Source organism: Dama dama, chromosome 12 (assembly GCF_033118175.1).
Source record: "Dama dama isolate Ldn47 chromosome 12, ASM3311817v1, whole genome shotgun sequence".
NCBI classification, from domain to species: Eukaryota; Metazoa; Chordata; class Mammalia; order Artiodactyla; family Cervidae; genus Dama; species Dama dama.
In genome coordinates, this window is record NC_083692.1 from 27,823,689 (window position 1) to 27,841,194 (window position 17,506).

General features: G+C 41.7%; 1 protein-coding gene across 1 annotated transcript; it reads left to right on the forward strand.

Moving 5' to 3' along the window:
- Positions 1-2,550: 2,550 nt before the first annotated feature.
- Positions 2,551-6,911, forward strand: GPHB5 (glycoprotein hormone subunit beta 5). Its single transcript, XM_061158359.1, has 2 exons — positions 2,551-2,754; positions 6,723-6,911. Exons 1-2 carry the CDS (start codon positions 2,551-2,553, stop codon positions 6,909-6,911), a joined length of 393 nt encoding a protein of 130 aa, XP_061014342.1.
- The last annotated feature ends 10,595 nt before the right edge of the window (positions 6,912-17,506 follow it).

Below are 17,506 nucleotides of genomic sequence, written 5' to 3' on the forward strand. Positions count from 1 at the left end.
TCTAGTTCTATTTCTATAAAATATATATGATAATCTGACTCTGGGAGATAGGTATATTGATGATATAGTGATGGATTCACTAAGAGTCATTATATATTTTGAAAAAAAAAAATCAAACCCTTAATGAGTAGCAAGTCTATTTAAAGAACACCTTTCTTTGTAGAAAACAGAAATATTTGAACTTTATTTGGAATCATATTTATTTAACATGCATCTTAAATGTCTTGAACTATGTCATTATTAGCTATGATATGTAAACTCCCAAAGGCTAGAAAGATGTCTGCTTCATTAATTTTTTTAGTGCACCCACAATAATGCCATGAACAATGAGATTTTTAATCCATTTATATGCTACTATTGCAGACTGGAATATAAACTGTGTCTCATACTCATAAAGAATACTATTTCATTCTTAGTTTAAACTCTAAGAACCAGAAATTGAATGAAGCAGATCTATTACAACAGCATTGAATATTCTTACATGCAGCACAAATGGATAATTATTGGTTTATTTTAATTTTTAAAGTATCAATATTAACCAACTTTCTATGAGAGAAGCCTGCCAATTAGAAAATGTGAAAGATGCTGAAAACTACATGGGATAAATAAAAAGTCATTTTAAGTCCCATGCTGGAAGAAAATCGTGTCGAATACCTTCATATTTGTTTCCTGTGTGATTTATTTTAAGGTGTTATTAATATGCTCTAGTACTTAATGCATTTTAAGACATTCGAATGTTTCTTACCATGATTTCCATCCTTTCAGTTAGTGATCCCATGCTCTTCCCAGGAAGAATTATTGTTTTGTTATCTTTCAATGCATTGAAATGTGTTGTGAGTTAAAGGAAAGAGTGCTGTGAGCAGCTGGTGACTGCCTCCTGTTGAGAAGGAAAGTTGTGGTTACTGCAAAGGAAAATCGAATCCATCTTGCCCCAGTGCACTTGGTCTTCCAGAGCCAGGTGAACTACGTTTGACTGTTTCCCCAGGATTATGTCACCCACCAAGGTAACTTTCTTTTTCAGTAGGCGATGTTAAGAAACAAAACAACACCCTTTAAGTTAATCACTTTTGGAAAATAGAGAACGGCTTTATTTTCCAAGGCTTTGATGTGTTTAGTGGTTCCTGTAAGGCTCTGCCTCCCTTTTCATTTTGATTGACAAGACCTTTCCTATATATTTGAGCAATCAAGCAGCCCAGTCACAGAGGGTAGAGGCATTTACCCAGAGCAAACTTGTACCGCTCACTGTGACTTTCCAAAATCTTGAGTACAAGTTTCAGCTTTAGAGGCGAGTCAGCTCCAGTAAGATCAGGTAAGTGCTTCTCCATACGGGAACTTCATTCTGCCTGAGGGTAAGTCCAGAGAGCCTTGCTAAGGTGACAGGTCAGAGATAGGAACTGGGAGATAAGTTTGGGAATAAATAACTCTGCAGTCTAAATCATAATGAATTGGGGGTGTTCTGTAAGTGGAGAGTCCACCCTCATTTCAGCATTCAGGTATGTCTGTCTGGTGGGCCAACCATGAAAGAAGTGATTCTGGCTCCTGAAAAAGCACAGGAAATGATCAAGACCCAGGAAAGACCCTGATGCTGGGAAAGGTTGAGGGCAGGAGGAGAAGGGGGCAACAGAGGATGAGATGGTTGGATGGCATCATCAACTCAGGGGACATGAGTTTGAGCAAACTCAGATGGATAGTGAAGGACAGGGAAGCCTGGCATGCTACAGTCAATGGGGGTCGCACGACTGAGCCTCTGAACAACAACAGAGAGGATAGACAGTAGATTGGTATTTGAGTGGGGCTGTGTTTTAAATACCCCTGATGCTTTCCATCATTCAGATTTAAATTTAGTCACAACAAGATGCCTATTACAGTGGAGGCTTAGATCAAAGGGAATTTGTAGCAACTAGGCCACATTTTTATCAATGGCCACCAAGTCGGATGTGAGGGCTGTTCTGCATATCCAAGCTTTATCGTTTTGTGCTGGGTTGGGTTAGTAACAATACATATGGGGCATGCAATTATTATTTATCTACCCTCTCCATTTCTCATCCATGACATTGGAAATATAATTTCGAGTGAAGCATGTAGCATGATACCAAATGGATCTGAATAAAAATAATTTGTGTGTGTTCATGTATTATGTTAGGATATGCATTACTTTTGGTGTTATTCATATTCTGTATTCATTCTGGAGAGATTATTGGAACAAACTTCTTTAATGCACAAATCCAGCAGTTGGGATACCATAAGGAAAAGTCTAAGAAACCCTTGGAGGGTTGAGTGTCTAGTGACCTGAAATTCCAAGGGCAATGTCCCTTTGATAGTGACTGACACATTATCGATGGAGGTTGTTGTTATTGTTCAGTTGCCTGGTCGTGTCTGACTATTCGCGACCCCATGGACTGGGTCCATGGGGTCCATGGACTGCAGCACACCAGGCCTCCCTGTCCCTCACCATCTCCTGAAGTTTGCCCACGTTCATGTCCATTGCATCGATGGAGGTAGCTAGATCTAATCATAAATTCTCCGTCCTTTCCCTCTCGGAGGAACAGCATGAGGCTGGTGTGCCTTATCCTTGGCCCCACGGCCTTCCTGCTCCTGGCTGGCTGTGGCTGTGTCGTCAGCACCTCCAGCAGGGACCTGCGCACATTTGTGGGCTGTGCAGTGAGGGAGTTTACTTTCCTGGCCAAGAAGCCGGGCTGCAGGGGCCTTCGGATCACCACGGATGCCTGCTGGGGCCGCTGTGAAACCTGGGAGGTGAGTCCCAAAACAGGCCCTGGTGCCAATGCCTTCATGTTGCTTGGACTGATTCTAAAGTACTCACTTAAAAAATTTTTTTATTTCTTTATGTTTATTTTTGGCTGTGCTGAGTACTCATTGCTGTGTGCGGGCTTTCCCTAGTTGTGGAGAGAGGGGGCCACTCTAGTTGCGGTGCGGGGGCTTCTCACTGTGGTGGCTTCTCTTGTTGAGGAGTAGGGGCCTTACGGTGCATGCTCAGTCATTGTGCCACTTGGGTTGAGTTGCCCTGAAGCATGTGGGATCTTTCCAGACCTGAGATGAAACCTGTGTCCCATGCATTGCAACACAGATTCCTAACCACTGCACCACCGGGGAAGCCGAAGGATTAAAGTTCTTAATGAAATGAGATAGAGCTGGGGTAGCTATACTTTGTTATGGGTTAAACAAGCAAACAAAAAACAACTACTTGGAATCCTCCAAAAATAATCTGAAAGAAACATGATATTGTCCTTCTAATGAAGCACTGGTAAAATTCATAATTTGATTGACATGGTGTCTGTCTATTTGGGGATCATCTCTGGGAGGCCAAGATGTGCTGTTTTTCTGCCCATTTTACTGATGACATGCAAGAATTCAATTGGTAGCGGACTGCAGAGTCAGACAGGGAGTCAGTGAAAAGTTTGGAATAAATTCTTGGTTCAAGCTTATAACCCAAACTCTTCCCTGTGTTCCTCCCCCTGTAAAAAAGCCAGCCAGTTACCAAGGAGGGCTCTAAGCTAAACCTCAGGTGAGGGCGTGTCCTCAGCCCCTCCCTCAGCGCCTTACCCTCAGCCCTGCTCTCTTCTGTTCCCCTAGAGTAATTCCTGGGTCCCTCAGGGATCATCACTGACAGATCTATTAAAGCCCTTCATATACAATTATATCCAGCTTTTTTAGAGACAGTACATTTAAAATGGGATAAAAATCTCAATCAAAGTTAGAATGCTATTAGGCTGAGAGGAGGAGATGTTTGAGGGGTGAGGAGAGAGAGCGCCTTTCAGCACCCTGTAGGGTCACACCATATAGTGACTGCTGCCTGTGCCCACTAGGGCCTGAATTGATTCCTAATGAAGTACTAGCTCTGATTTTGTCACCCTGGCTCCAAAAACCTTTAATGACCACCCACTGCTGCAAATTCAGTAACTAACTTTTAAGGTCCTCAGCAATATGGCATCTGCCTATTTTCCCAGGCACTGTACATATTATTAGTTCTCCCTAAGAGACTGGATTTTAAAGGTTTTATTCAATATTCCTCATGAAATCTTACTTTTGGTCCTTTCCTCATATTCCTGCTCACTTTTATCCCTTGGTGCCTGTCTCCAGAACCAACTCCTCTAAGCCTTTTCTGACTCTCTCGTCAGCCCATGACCATCATCTACCATTTTTGTCTTACTTCCTTCTCCACCACACATTAGGTTTTAAGTTTTTTGAGTGGAGAGTTTCATTCTTGTGCCTTTCACGGCTTTTGTCAAAAGACATGTATAAGCAAGGCATTCAATAAATGTCGAGTTAAAAGGGATGAATCCCTTCCTGGAGTTATACATCTTCTCATCAAATTGAGCCCATTTAGAAGTCTGGTGGCTCAGATGGAAGAATCTACCTATAATGCAGGAGACCTGGGTTCAATCCCTGGGTTGGGAAGATACCCTGGAGAAGGGAATGGCTACCCCACTCCAGTATTCTTGCCTGGAGAATTCCATGGACAGAGGAGTTGGGTGGGCTACAGTCCATGGGGTCACAAAGAATTGGACACAACAGAGTGACGAACACTAAACTAGAAGCCCATGAGTACTATGAAAGGACACTGCCGTTAGGAAAAATATCCTTCTATTCAGGGACTCAGAGAGCAACCTGTCATCACTTGGATAAAATTATGGCCCTATGATTGGAACTGGATTATGGTAATGAAACCTGTAACTTAAATGAAACAACGCCACCAAGTTAGCTTCATTTTCCCATCATTTGGGGGCTAGAGACATAACAGCAAATGAAAATTCAGTTGTTGCAGATACTGTGGCTGTCACATGACATCAAACTTGTGTGAGAAATTTTTCTTGTGTTCAGGGCGTGGCCTGGCAGTGCCTTCCCCTGCTCAAAGCTGTGTTGGGGCTATTTGGAGCTCTTTCTGGGCTAAAATCTCAAACTACAATTTCCCTTTAATTCAACCCATCTTCTTTTCCCCTTATAAATCAATGAGTGGCTTTAACTGGGTAGCAGTCACCCACAGGAGGTCAGGGATTGTGCTCTCACTGGAGAAATGGAAGCACTGAGACTATTAAAGAGTAAGAGTCTCTTTAACGTCAGCCAGCTTTTATTTTATTTTATTTTATTTAATTTATTATTATTATTATTATTTTTTCCAGTGGGTTTTGTCATACATTGATATGAATCAGCCATGGATTTACATGTATTCCCAATCCCGATCCCCCCTCCCACCTCCCTCTCCACCTGATTCCTCTGGGTCTTCCCAGTGCACCAGGCCGGAGCACTTGTCTCATGCATCCCACCTGGGCTGGTGATCTGTTTCACCATAGATAGTATACATGCTGTTCTTTTGAAATATCCCACCCTCACATTCTCCCACAAAGTTCAAAAGTCTGTTCTGTATTTCTGTGTCTCTTTTTCTGTTTTGCATATAGGGTTATCGTTATCACCTTTCTAAATTCCATATATATGTGTTAGTATGCTGTAATGTTCTTTATCTAGCCAGCTTTTATTTATGCCTTTATTGTGGTATGAAAATGGAGGCTATGTCTAGAAAGTAAATAAAAGAATGAGGTTTATTTTCCCCACAATCTGAAAGTTTCTGATTGATAAAGCACTTATTTTTGGTAACTTAACTGGGGAGCATGTCTGAAAATAAGGATATGCATGATGACACAGTGGCTGGATTTACTTTGAAGGTGGAACTATTGCTGAAAATAGCCTTGGTTCCTGGCCTAGGTTTAGGGTAGCTAGAGTTAGCAAATAACCAAACCAATCAAGCCAGAATGCCAGTTACATTTGAATGTCACATAAACAACCTTTTTTTTTTTTTTTCCATTTTGGTATAAGTCTATCCCATGCAATATTTGGGACATACTTATACTAAATATTGTTGTTTATTTGAAATTCAGATTTTACTGGGTATCCTGTATTTTATTTGGCAATGCTGCCCAGGATTCCAGATTACTGAAGATAAGAGGACATGAAGCAAACTGAGAAAGGATAAAACATTATCTGAGAAATAGTAGGAAGAAGCTGATATTGAATTTAACTCTTCTACAATGGTCCTCATTGAAGGCAAAGCCATATTCCCATGACATGCATGTAAGATCTGCATCCTGGACCTCCATTAAACATATTTCATTTGCCTGGGACAAATGAAGGTGCTGTCCTCTGAAAGCTTGCTAGTTATTATTTTTATATTACTTTCTTACTCTTGTAATTGCTCTGATAAGAACAATAGACTACACTTACTGAACGCTTACTTGGTGCTAGTCATCTACCATCTTACATTATCTCCACAACAATGCTGGGAGGTAGGTATTTTGTTTCACAGATGTGGAAACTGATTTTCCAAGGTCTCCAACAAGTGGCAGATCAGGGATTCAAGCTTAGCGGATCTGACTGCAGGGTTTGAGATGTGCTGGTTTCCTGATGCTGTATGCTCTGTTTATCAAAATTATCTTTGAAGTCATGATTTCTAGAAGGTGAAGGAAGGAAGTGAATCCTTTGATGATCAGAACCAGCACATAGGGCACTAAGGAATCTGCCTTGCTGCTTTCTTTTATCGATTCAACAGGTGGTTGTTGAATTTGCTTTCTACTGGAAGGGAAACAAGTAAAGAAATGAACAAGTAAAGAAATGAATAACAAGCTAATCTCTTGTAGTGATAAGTGGTACCAAGAAAATGAAACAGGATGGTATGTTCTAACGGGTTTTCTGTTTTCTACCTGTGGGGACAGAAGCCCATTTTGGAACCCCCCTACATCGAAGCCCATCATCGAGTCTGTACCTACAATGAGACCAAACAGGTGACGGTCAAGCTGCCCAACTGTGCCCCTGGAGTCGACCCCTTCTACACCTACCCTGTGGCGGTCCGCTGCGACTGCGGGGCCTGCTCCACTGCTACCACGGAGTGTGAGACCATCTGAAGCTGGTGTGAGCTGCAGACACAGCTGGAGGGCTCCAGGCTCACGGACACACCTGCGCGGGCAGCATGGGCAGCTCTACCCCCTGAATCCAAGGACTGTTTAATTTTGACCCCACCTTTGTAGGAGGCTATATATCTCCCTATGCCCACTCAGGCACAAGGCTGAGGCAGCATACTTATGCTAAAAATGCAAAACAGTATTTGTGCCTTCCCTGACATAATTTCTCTGGTTCACCCACTACAAATTAAATTTTCTTTACCTTGAGTCTCAGAACATAACTCGTATATCATAACCTGCCTCCAATATGGATTTATAGTAAGCCATTATTTTAAATGCCTTGGGCATAATTAGGAAATGGGGCTAGAAAAGCCTTTAAATTCTCATGTCTTATTTAATGACTGGTCTCCAACTAGATTTATGATCAAAGTGCCAAGAATTAATAAAAACCAACGCTTTAGTCCCCATGCCCTCCAAGAAAATCCAATTGCAAGCTCCCTTAGAACTTTCTTTTCCTTTTAACTGAGTGATTACCTACACAAGATATAGAGACTGCTCAGATTAAAAAAGGGAGGGCAACAGTAGCTCGAATTGAAAGGTTTCTGGATTTAGGGGATTCTTTTCCCAAGAAAAATTCCCAAAGTCCCTTTTAGATTCTTAATAAAGAGACTCCTTTGTGATTAAAAACAAACAAAAAACTCAGAAAAAAAATGTAATCAGAGCTATCACTTGATCTTAAAAACTTATGAAACTAAACTTATGCATTTAGACTCAAGTGATACTCTCCCAAAGCTATGTCCCAGATTATCAGAGTCACCAATATTCTTTACCACTTAGCATATTTTAAATTGTAGTTTTTTAAACTCAAAAGTGTTCTGTGTTTGTAGGGGTAAAACTGCACTGCTGACTCAGAGGAAAAAGTCTGTGATCGTCTAGCTCTTGCCCTCTCTAAAATCTTACAGCAGCTGATTCTCTGTGACTTAAAAAAAAAAAAAAAACACTCTAATATTATGCAGGTGTCTTTAGTTCTGACGTTTTGGGGGTTGAAATGAGCCTCACTCCTTTTTCACATTGCACCAGGAAAATCTATGTTAATGACAATAAAGCATTTCCTCTGCATTTTGAATTCATGAAAACTTTCAAAAAAATCTCTTTTGTCTTTAATACACTTGGAATTATAACAATTCACACTTAAAATGAATTGCAAGGTTATTTTTACTTGCACATTTAGGATGTCATATTTAGTAAGGAATACAGACAGATGACAGGTTACCAGAATCCCAAAGGTGGCTCATTCTGTATTCTCATCCCTGGCATTTCATCACTAAGAACCAGGGGTCCTCCTTGAATGAGGAACCAATGAATCTCCATGAAAACAGTAAAGCAAATGCTAGGATTGATGGTCTAGGATTGGGATGCTGAGGTGGACATCCCAGAACAAAGGGCATGAGCAAAATCCACCCGACCTTCAGTGCAGATCTGTTGGTAGACAAGAGGGTCACTCTAATGTGAAAAGTACGTGCCTGCCTGCCGTCTCCACTGGGGAGGAGGAAGGGGATTAGGGATAAGACTGGATGGCACCACTCAGGTGTTTTCAACCCATTCCTCAGAACTTCCATCAGGAGTTTCTGGGAGAAAGATCTGCTTCTTAAAGAAACTTAGGGGAAAAGAGCAGATGCAGGAAGGGCTTGCCAGAATTTGAGAAAAGGTGACTGTAGCAGGTGCCACAATGGTAAAGAATCCATCTGTCAGTGCAGGAGATGCAAGATATTTGGGTTCAATTCCTGGGTCGGGATGATCCCCTGGAGAAGGAAATGGCAACCCTTTCTTGCCTGGAAAATCCCATGGACAGAGGAGCCTGGTGGACTACAGTCTATGGGGTGGCAGAGAGTCGGACATGACTGTATGTCATGTAAGCATCTGTAGGGGTCCTGGTGGGAAACAAATAATATACTGTAGTGGATATTGAGGAGAATTAAACAAAGAGGCTGTTTACAAACATGAAGACAGAATTAAGGAAACCAACTAGGGGGTGGTGAGACACTCTCAAACACTTGTGTGAAGCAGTGGGCAACCTAGGCTGAAGGACCAGGAGAAAGAGTGATTTTCAGATCTCAAAGAGAACTGTAGGAGAGGGATTCTTTGACAGGGGTTGTGGATTTTCATAGGAGGATGTGGCTGTTACCAATATGAGGCCTGGGAGGGAGGAAGATGGTTAGTAAATACTCCAACCTCACTCTGCTCCTGTGCCCTGATCTTCTGCAAATGGGAAGGCAGAGAATTAGGGAGTCCATTGGTTCAGCTCATAAATGTTGGCTACCCAAGAAGCAGGTTGGAGAAAGGTGGGGAGTGAACCTAAGGGGACCAATGGATAAAATCCCCAGAGGTATCTTTGGGAAACTTAGCCAGAATGCCATAGATAGCAATGCTGGTCTCGAGAGCCGTAGGAGGTGCTATAGCAACACAATTACTAAGACTCTGCTGTGATGCATTGGGATGGGGTGCATGTGGAAAGGTATGTACAGGTTAATACAACATCAACAACATCTGAGAGATGTGGGAACTGAGGTAATGATCAGGACTGCAGTGACTGATTGGTTGTTAAGTGCAATCAATGTACTTGGGGCTTGGCATGAGAGCCACATTTGAAGAGATTCTCTTCTCCTGAAGATAGAAGGCAGAAGGTGCTGAAAACCAGGCCCCAAGCCTAATTGGAAGATCAGTTGAATCATCAGAAAGGTTGCGTCTCTCACCCTGGCAATCTCCTGTCCTTAAGTTCCTCACAGGGAAGTAGTGGGTCACAGAGACTGCAGTGGGGACAACCCGTGGATGAGCTTGAGGTTCCCTCACCAAAAAGACTGCTGCTTCTTCCTAGAGGAGGCCAACCTCCTGGTGCTTGGAGACCAGGCCAAGGCCCTGTCCGAGGAGGCTGCTTTCTTTACATGGTGATACCTGCCCTCCTCAAATACCACCCGCAACGCCTCATTTATTCTATGTGGAAAATTAGGGTCAAGCCTCAGGGTGACCCGGCTGGGGATGGACTTTCCCTCTGGTGGGAGGAATGAGATTTTCCACTGAAGGAATCTCGGAACTTGACTAAAGCAGACAGGGTTCAGGGCAATGTGCTTGGGAATGGATCTTGAGGGTGTCAGATGGGATGAAGGAGAGGGTGGCAGAATATAAGCTTGTGTATCTCTGGTGGCTCAGTAGTAAAGAGTACACCTGCAATGCAGGAGACCCGAGTTCAATCCCTGGGTCAGGAAGATCCCCTGGAGAAGGGAATGACTGCCCACTCCAGTGCTTCTGCCTGGAGAACTCCATGGACAGAAGAGCCTGGTGGGCTAAAGTCCATGGGGTCACAAAGATCTGGACACAACTGAGCAACTCACACTTCCTCACTTCAAGAAGAGCTTCTTGGGCATTTTCCCATGTCTCAAGACTAGCATCCTCACAAGGGCACCTGGATTTCATTCCAGTGTGTGTTTGGGCCGGCTCCCTAAATCTCGGGGGAAATGGCGGCTTACATGAATGAAGAGAAGATGCCAGACTGTCCTGGCAGAGTATTTGAGGACTAAAGCCTCAGAGAGGGGCCCTGATATGTTCACCTGGAGAGTTCAGAGGACCCTCCCTTCATTAAAGCGATGAGGAAGGCGCTAGGGAGGGGCTTCTGCAACACAGAGAAGCTCAACAGTGGCTGTCTTTGTAGACCAGGGTTGATGGGCAGGAGAAGCTGGGCTTCCTGGTCTCAGCAGAGGTGAGAGGGGTCTGAACAGTAGAGACCTGGTGGTGACATGTAGCTGCAGAGGCGAGGAGGACGTAGCTGCTGTAACAGGAGGAGGGTTCTGATCCGCAGGATCTGCGGTGCTGGAGAGGAGTCCACGGTGTTCCTAGTCCGTGGTGTTCCGACAGCTTCTACAGTACGTATTTATTATAATCAGAAATGTCATTAATGAAAAGGAGGAAAATGTCTGTCAGTGATAAACTTGATTTTTTTTTTTCAAATCTCCTCTTCCCCTTTCCTGTGTCCCTCTTTGTCATTCTTTTTCTCCCTCCTTCACGTCCGCAAGTATTTATGAATCCTAATTTTGTGCAAAGCACTATGTTTGGAAGTAAAGATATAAATATTGCTACCATTTATGGATTTCTTATTGTAAACAGGACCGCTTATATATATATATATATATATATATTTAAACTTTTTATTTTTATTGGGGTAGAGCCGATAAAGAAACAATGTTGTGATAGTCTCAGATGAACAGTGAAGGAACTTAGTCATACATGTATATGTATCTATTCTCCTCCAAACTCCTCTTCCATTTAGCCTTCCACATAACATTGAGCAGAGTTCCACATGCTATACAGTAGGGCAGGACCCTTTATGTTAATTCTTTGTAATCTAGTGTCAATCGTGCTCATAGGCATTGTTATTGCCGAAGCATTGTTAATGCCATCGCCATTTTACAGATGATGAAACCAAAGTTCAGAGAGGTCAGATAACCTCCCCAAGATCTGGCAGCTGATTGGCAGCACATGCCAGGTTTCTCTGACCCAGAACCAAATTCTTTACATTGGAGCACGATGGCTTTTTGGAGTGTTCCTTCTGAGTTGTTCTCGCCTGGAGAAGTCTTTGAGTTTATTGATGTCAGGCTCTCTCTCACCATTGATTAGCATGTCTGCTGTCTCTCCTGGAGGTAGCTCGGTGCAAGCTTGTGTTGTTTTATGGAGACTGTAGTTTTTCTCTAGTTTCCTTTATAACCTCTAGCAAGACGGTGCTTTGCTATAACTCAAACCAAAGTTTATAACAGGATTGAGAGAGATTGACACTATGAGCACGATTGACACTAGATTAACAGATTGAGAGAGAAAAGAAACAGAGCCTCAAAGGGAAATTCAAAGAGACTGCTGTAGAGATGAAGGCTGTATGCCCTCAGCTCGTCTTCCAGGCAGTGTGAACTCTGGCAGAGATGGTGGTCCATGCCTATTGGTGGGGAAGAGGCTCTAGACAAAACTGACTCCCAGCAACTCCTTACTCTTGGAAACATGTTTATTTTGCAACTAACAACAGGTAAGGAGAAGGGGAATTTCCTAGATTTTTTTCCCCCCATAAGAGTGTCTTTCAGTGGAGAATGTAAATGCTCACAACACATTCTAATTCTGGGCTTATTAGTTGTGCTGATTGAATTCACGTTTTCCTTCTTCCCCCGATCAGGAAATGAATGAGCCACCACAAAAGCACCAAATTCTGCTGCAGTGACTCAACTCTTCAAATTAATTAGGTTTTTATTATAAAAAGCATTTCTGAGATAGTAAATAAACTGTATAGCTAATTAAAAATAATGTGGCATTGATAAAAAATAAATTGCATTTCATCAAGTTTTCCAAGAGGACTGATTATCTTTTTCAATCAGGAGACATTTTCTTAAAAATAATATGTACCTTTTTGGTTTTCTTCAACATGTTAAAGCAACTTATGAAGAAGTAACTTTAAAAGGATTCTTTGGAAAATTCTAAAAATTTTATTTGCTGCTGAAAATTTCTACTAGATAAACAGTTTGCTCCTTATTGGTGAAATGAATCTTCTGGCATTTTCTTTTACAATGATCTCCCTTTGTTTTAATGAACAGGGTTGTTTGGAATTGTGTACAGGGAGATCTAAAAGGCTCAGTGGCTGGTTGTTGTGGTCCTGGAATATCTGAAGGGGATGCTAAAGACCTCTGAGGAGGTAGGTGATGTCTAACCACAGAGGAAAGAAATAGAAAAAGGATGAGAAAAAGAGGAGCAGGTGCATAGCACTGTAACCAGTAGCGTAAGTAGAGACTTATTCCAATGTTAAGGAATTTAGAGGGATTATTCGAGTCTCTGTTCCAGGTCCTCATTAGCAGGAGAAAAGTAAATATTTCCTAAGCTCTTTGGCTTTATTTTTGACTCTAAGTTCCTCTGACTGTAGTTCTTTAGCATACTGAATAATTGAGTTAAAAAAAAAAGGCTTCCTGATACACAAGATCAATTATATGCTTTGACCTTGACTGTGGGCCATCAGGGCTTCTGGAAAGTCATTCAAACCCCCAAAGACACACACACCCTTCTTCAAAAGAGAAAAAACATTTTGCTTTAACAAAGAATATCAATGTGACCTTGATCTCTGGGTCAGAAGATTCCCCTGGAGGAGAGCATGGCAACCCACTCCAGTATTCTTGCCTGGAGAATCCCATGGAGAGAGGAGCCTGGTGGGCTACAGTCCATAGGGTCACAAAGAGTCAGACACCACTGAAGCAACTTAGCATGCACTCACGCATCAATACATTACCAAGATGATAATGGTAGTTTTGGTGATGCTCAAGGTATGATTACCATCAAGGAATAAATATAGTTAGTTAAGTCACTCAGTCATGTTCAACTCTTTGCGACCCCGTGGACTGTAGCCCACCAGGCTCCTCCATCCATGGGATTCTCCAGGCAAGAATACTGGAGTGGGTTGCCATTTCCTTCTCCAGGGGATCTTCCTGACCCAGGGATCGAACCCAGGTCTTCCTCATTGCAGGCAGACGCTTTAACCTCTGAGCCACCAGGGATAAATATAACTATCCCTAAGTCATAAATAATAAATGACTTAACTTGAAAGAACATTTATTCACTTAAACTCTTGTTGTTGTTTAGTTACTAAGTCGTGTCCAACTCTTTTCTGATTCCAAGGACTATAGCTTGCCAGGCTCCTCTGTCCATGGGATTTTCCAGGCAAGAATACTGGTGTTGGTTGTTATTTCCTCCTTCAGGGGATCTTCCTGACCCAGGGATCAAATTTACATCTCCTGCCTGGGAGGTGGATTCTTCACCACAGAGCTTACCTGGGAAGCCTGCAATAAACTCTCTATATATACAATAAAGGATACTGATGAATTATTAGTAGTCATTATCTCTATGAAGTACACATACAGAATTATACAGCTGAAATGGAAATTTAATCCTGTGAGGTTCCCAGTTCTTTGCATAGGAAATACATGAACAGATCACACTTCTTCAGCCTTACTCTGTTGCTCATGCAGAGGTTATCAATACATGGAGAGGTGCACCCTTGAAGGAAGGTGCTTATCTAAGCTTCTAGGCTGCTCTGAACCCTCATCTTCCATTACCCTCTTGGCATCTGCACATCAAAACTAAAATATTTGGCGGGACCGATTTTACTGAGTGGAATGATGACATCCAGCATTTTCAAATATGTTGGAAATGGCTTTAAAAAGAAGATTTTGCTCAGCTTTTAGCTCCTGTTTGAGCAAGCCGAGGATGCTAATGCTAAAATATCTCCCCACTGAAACATAAACATTAGTTAATGAGAAAGTCCAACTGAAATCAGTGGCAAATTTCAGCATGAACAAAATCTGAGCCACCTTCGAGACGAACCAAAAGGAACTAATGTACCATAATTTCACTCAAGCCTCTCTATGCTGCAGGCTGCTGGCCAGCGGAGTAGAAGCAACTGGGTTGTGACCAGAGGCTTCTCTCCTTTGGCACTTGACTATTTCAAAGTGCTTAATTCAGTAGAGGACTTTCCAGTTTCTTGGACTGGGATTTTGTTTTTCTGTTGCAATAAAGAGAGTGAGAATGAGACATTTAAAAATGATAAGTAAATGGATTCTTAAAACAGAGATTGATAATTGTTGCCAGTGTTCTTGCCCTATTAGTTTCTTATGAGGAAGATAAAACAGGCTTTATTTTGTGGCCTGGAGAAGAGAGTGAAGGTGTAGGGTGGGGGTGGGGGTGGGGGTGCAGGGCCCTAGGAGGATACACAGGCCCTGGTGTAAGAAGTGCTTTTTGGCAGCTTGCACCAGTGGTTATGAGTAAGAGACTGCAATAATGAAAATCATCTATAGTAAGATTCTGTTTTTGGATTTGGCTAAACTCTTCCAAGAATGCTAGCTGCTTTGGGTTGCCAAGCTGCTCCCAGATCCAAAAACTGTCCCAATTTAAAAGCTCTACCCAATTTAAGGATATCTTGGGACACAGGTGGTTCCTGCAGCCTTGAACATGAAGGAATAGCTGACTGACAGGACCAGAATCAGAGCTGCAGGGGACAGAAGGTGGTCTTTTCCAGAGGAGGTGGTCCTTTAGTGATGGTATCTGCATAATAGCATCAATTTCTAATTCTGGGATGGAATCACTGATATTGTAGCTGGAAAATTAGTAGGCCATTTGTAGGTACAAAAGAAGTGGTGATTCTTGTGCACTTTCTTTGTTTGGAAGTAGGTATGATTTGCCTTCAGGTCTTCTGGAGCAACAATGGAATGTGAATAAGATAAGAGGCTTAAGCATGTGTGTGTACAACTTTCAGTTTTTAAAGGGCTCTTGTACACGAGGTGGGATATGGGTGGAGTTAACGAAGCGTGGTCCCCTGTGATGTTTAGTGAAAATGTGTTGAATAAGTGATGACAATTCTGATCTGTGCTTAGAGCAATAAACATCTAAATAAGGGGGATGCCCTTCGTAGAGGTGAAGTTGTAGTCAATCCTTATTCTGGCCTCTAGAGAATTGTCTAGAATATTATCTTAAACAGTGAAGAATGAAGTTTTATGCCTCAGAAATTTGTTTTATCTTCATCTTATAAGTTTATAATGTTACATGATATAAATCTTTCTTATTTCTTCACGGAAAATCATTTTGGAGGTTTTTTTCTCTCCCTTATAGAAGCCAGAAAGAGTTTTGGAAAAGAAATTCTTGAGATTTATCAGATCTTTCAAACCAGATGCTGCTTTTCTGCTCTGGATTCCAAAACATGCTGTTTCTTTTACTGCAGCTGGGAAGCACATGAAGAGCAAAAGAAAGGACTTCTGAAAGTCTTTTTTTTTTTTTTTTTCCATCAAGTAAATGTGGACAACTCAAATATTAGCCTAAGATAGCATCAGAGACAGATGAAGCCAATGGTTTCATCATCTGGCAGCTATATGTTTGGGTGTAAAGACTAAATGATAAACTTGGTTGTCTCATAGGCAAGTATTCTCAAATTTTAAAGTGCACATAAGTCACCTGGGGTCTTATTAAAATACAGCTTCAGATTCAGTGGGTCTGGCCCGGGACCTGAGCTTCTATAGTTCTCACTAGCTCACAGGTTGTGCCCATTCTGTTAGTCCCTGGACCACTCTTTGAATAGCAAATTTCCAATTCTAACAAAGGCTAGAGAAGGCAGTTTTCTTGAGTGGCTGGCAGGGACACCCTCAGATAACCCAGAAATGAGAGTAGGAAAAAAAGAGTGTATAATGAATTAAAAATCAGAATATAGCACAAGATAAACTTCAAGGTTACAGTGCAGGAAATGACATTTTGTTAATTACAAAAAGTGTACACAGAACAGCCATTACAAAGAAGCAGATGGTAAGAAAGCCAATCTGCAAGCAGCTCATCCATGCGCCCCGTGTCTATCATTTTCTCTGTCGAGATTACCTGAGGAGGAACGTGGACTGTTTCCATTGGGATAAAATTCTCCTGAGACGTACTTAAGCAGCAATTACTGTGTACTCAGAGCAAACAAAACAATTTAAGCCAGGTGATGAGAGGAATGTAGAATTCATTAACCTTCTGCCCACAGCCCCTCTGTGAGAAAAAATCCGATTGCTTACAAAAATTGATTTAAAAAATAGCAGGTGGTGGCACTCTCAGCTGTGTGTTTACAAAGCTGTCCCAAACATACCACCCTGCTATGAAAGAGTTTCTGTTTTTTTCTTTAACGAATTAACATAAACTCAAAAAGACTGACTTGTTCAGGGTCTCTGGGAGGCGAAATGTGCTTCCAGGCAAGATTCCGCTCTGGGTCTTAGGGACCCTCTCCTCAAATTACTCCAGACATCACATCACTAAAACACCGATCAGACCCTGTTCATCCATGATAACTGCATATACCAAAAGGCTTGGAGGACATGGCTGAAAATACAAAACTATACCAGCTACATATCATAAAGTTTTTGAGTTACTGCAGAACTCAGAACAAAATGAAATTTCCATGGTAGAACATGTTTAAAACATGCACAAAATGACTCTAGATTTTAACAGGATATTCCCTAAGGAGGAAAAAAAAAAACATAGATTGTGACCAAGATTAATCATGCAGCTTTTCCTCTAATTTCTTGTAGTGGAAGTTAAAAGCCAAGAACTGTTACTGAAGTTGCATCCCATGAATTCACAGATGAGCCAAACCCTCCTTGACTCATTTCTGTCCTAACCCCAAGAGATCTCCCAAGAGCAATGCTGAGCCTCTAATGCTTGATGGGCTTGTGTGTAGAGCTTGGTGCTTTAATTTCCTTTTTGCTCTTTGTTGACCATGGAAGCACCATGAATTGTTGCCTTATCTCATATTGTTGTACTCTGTTATTGCTGTTGTACATTTTATTTTTTCATTTTGGAGTTTAGAAATGTTTTATTTTAGAAAGGTAACACCATTGTCCATTTTAAATGCAATCTTCCTATTTAGAGTTATTCTGCCAAGATAAATAAATATTCTTCATACAAGTAACTGTCTTTCCAGATATCCCACAGTCATCCTTTTCAGGTTTTAAGTCATGTTCATTCTCAAGGAAACTTTCAAACTGATTTATTCACTCATATTTCTTGGT

Coding starts and splice junctions, on each gene's coding strand:
- GPHB5 (XM_061158359.1), top strand. CDS start 2,551: ATGAGGCTGGTGTGCCTTATCCTTGGCCCCACGGCCTTCCTGCTCCTG. Junction 2,755..6,722: donor GCCGCTGTGAAACCTGGGAG/GTGAGTCCCAAA, acceptor CTGTGGGGACAG/AAGCCCATTTTGGAACCCCC.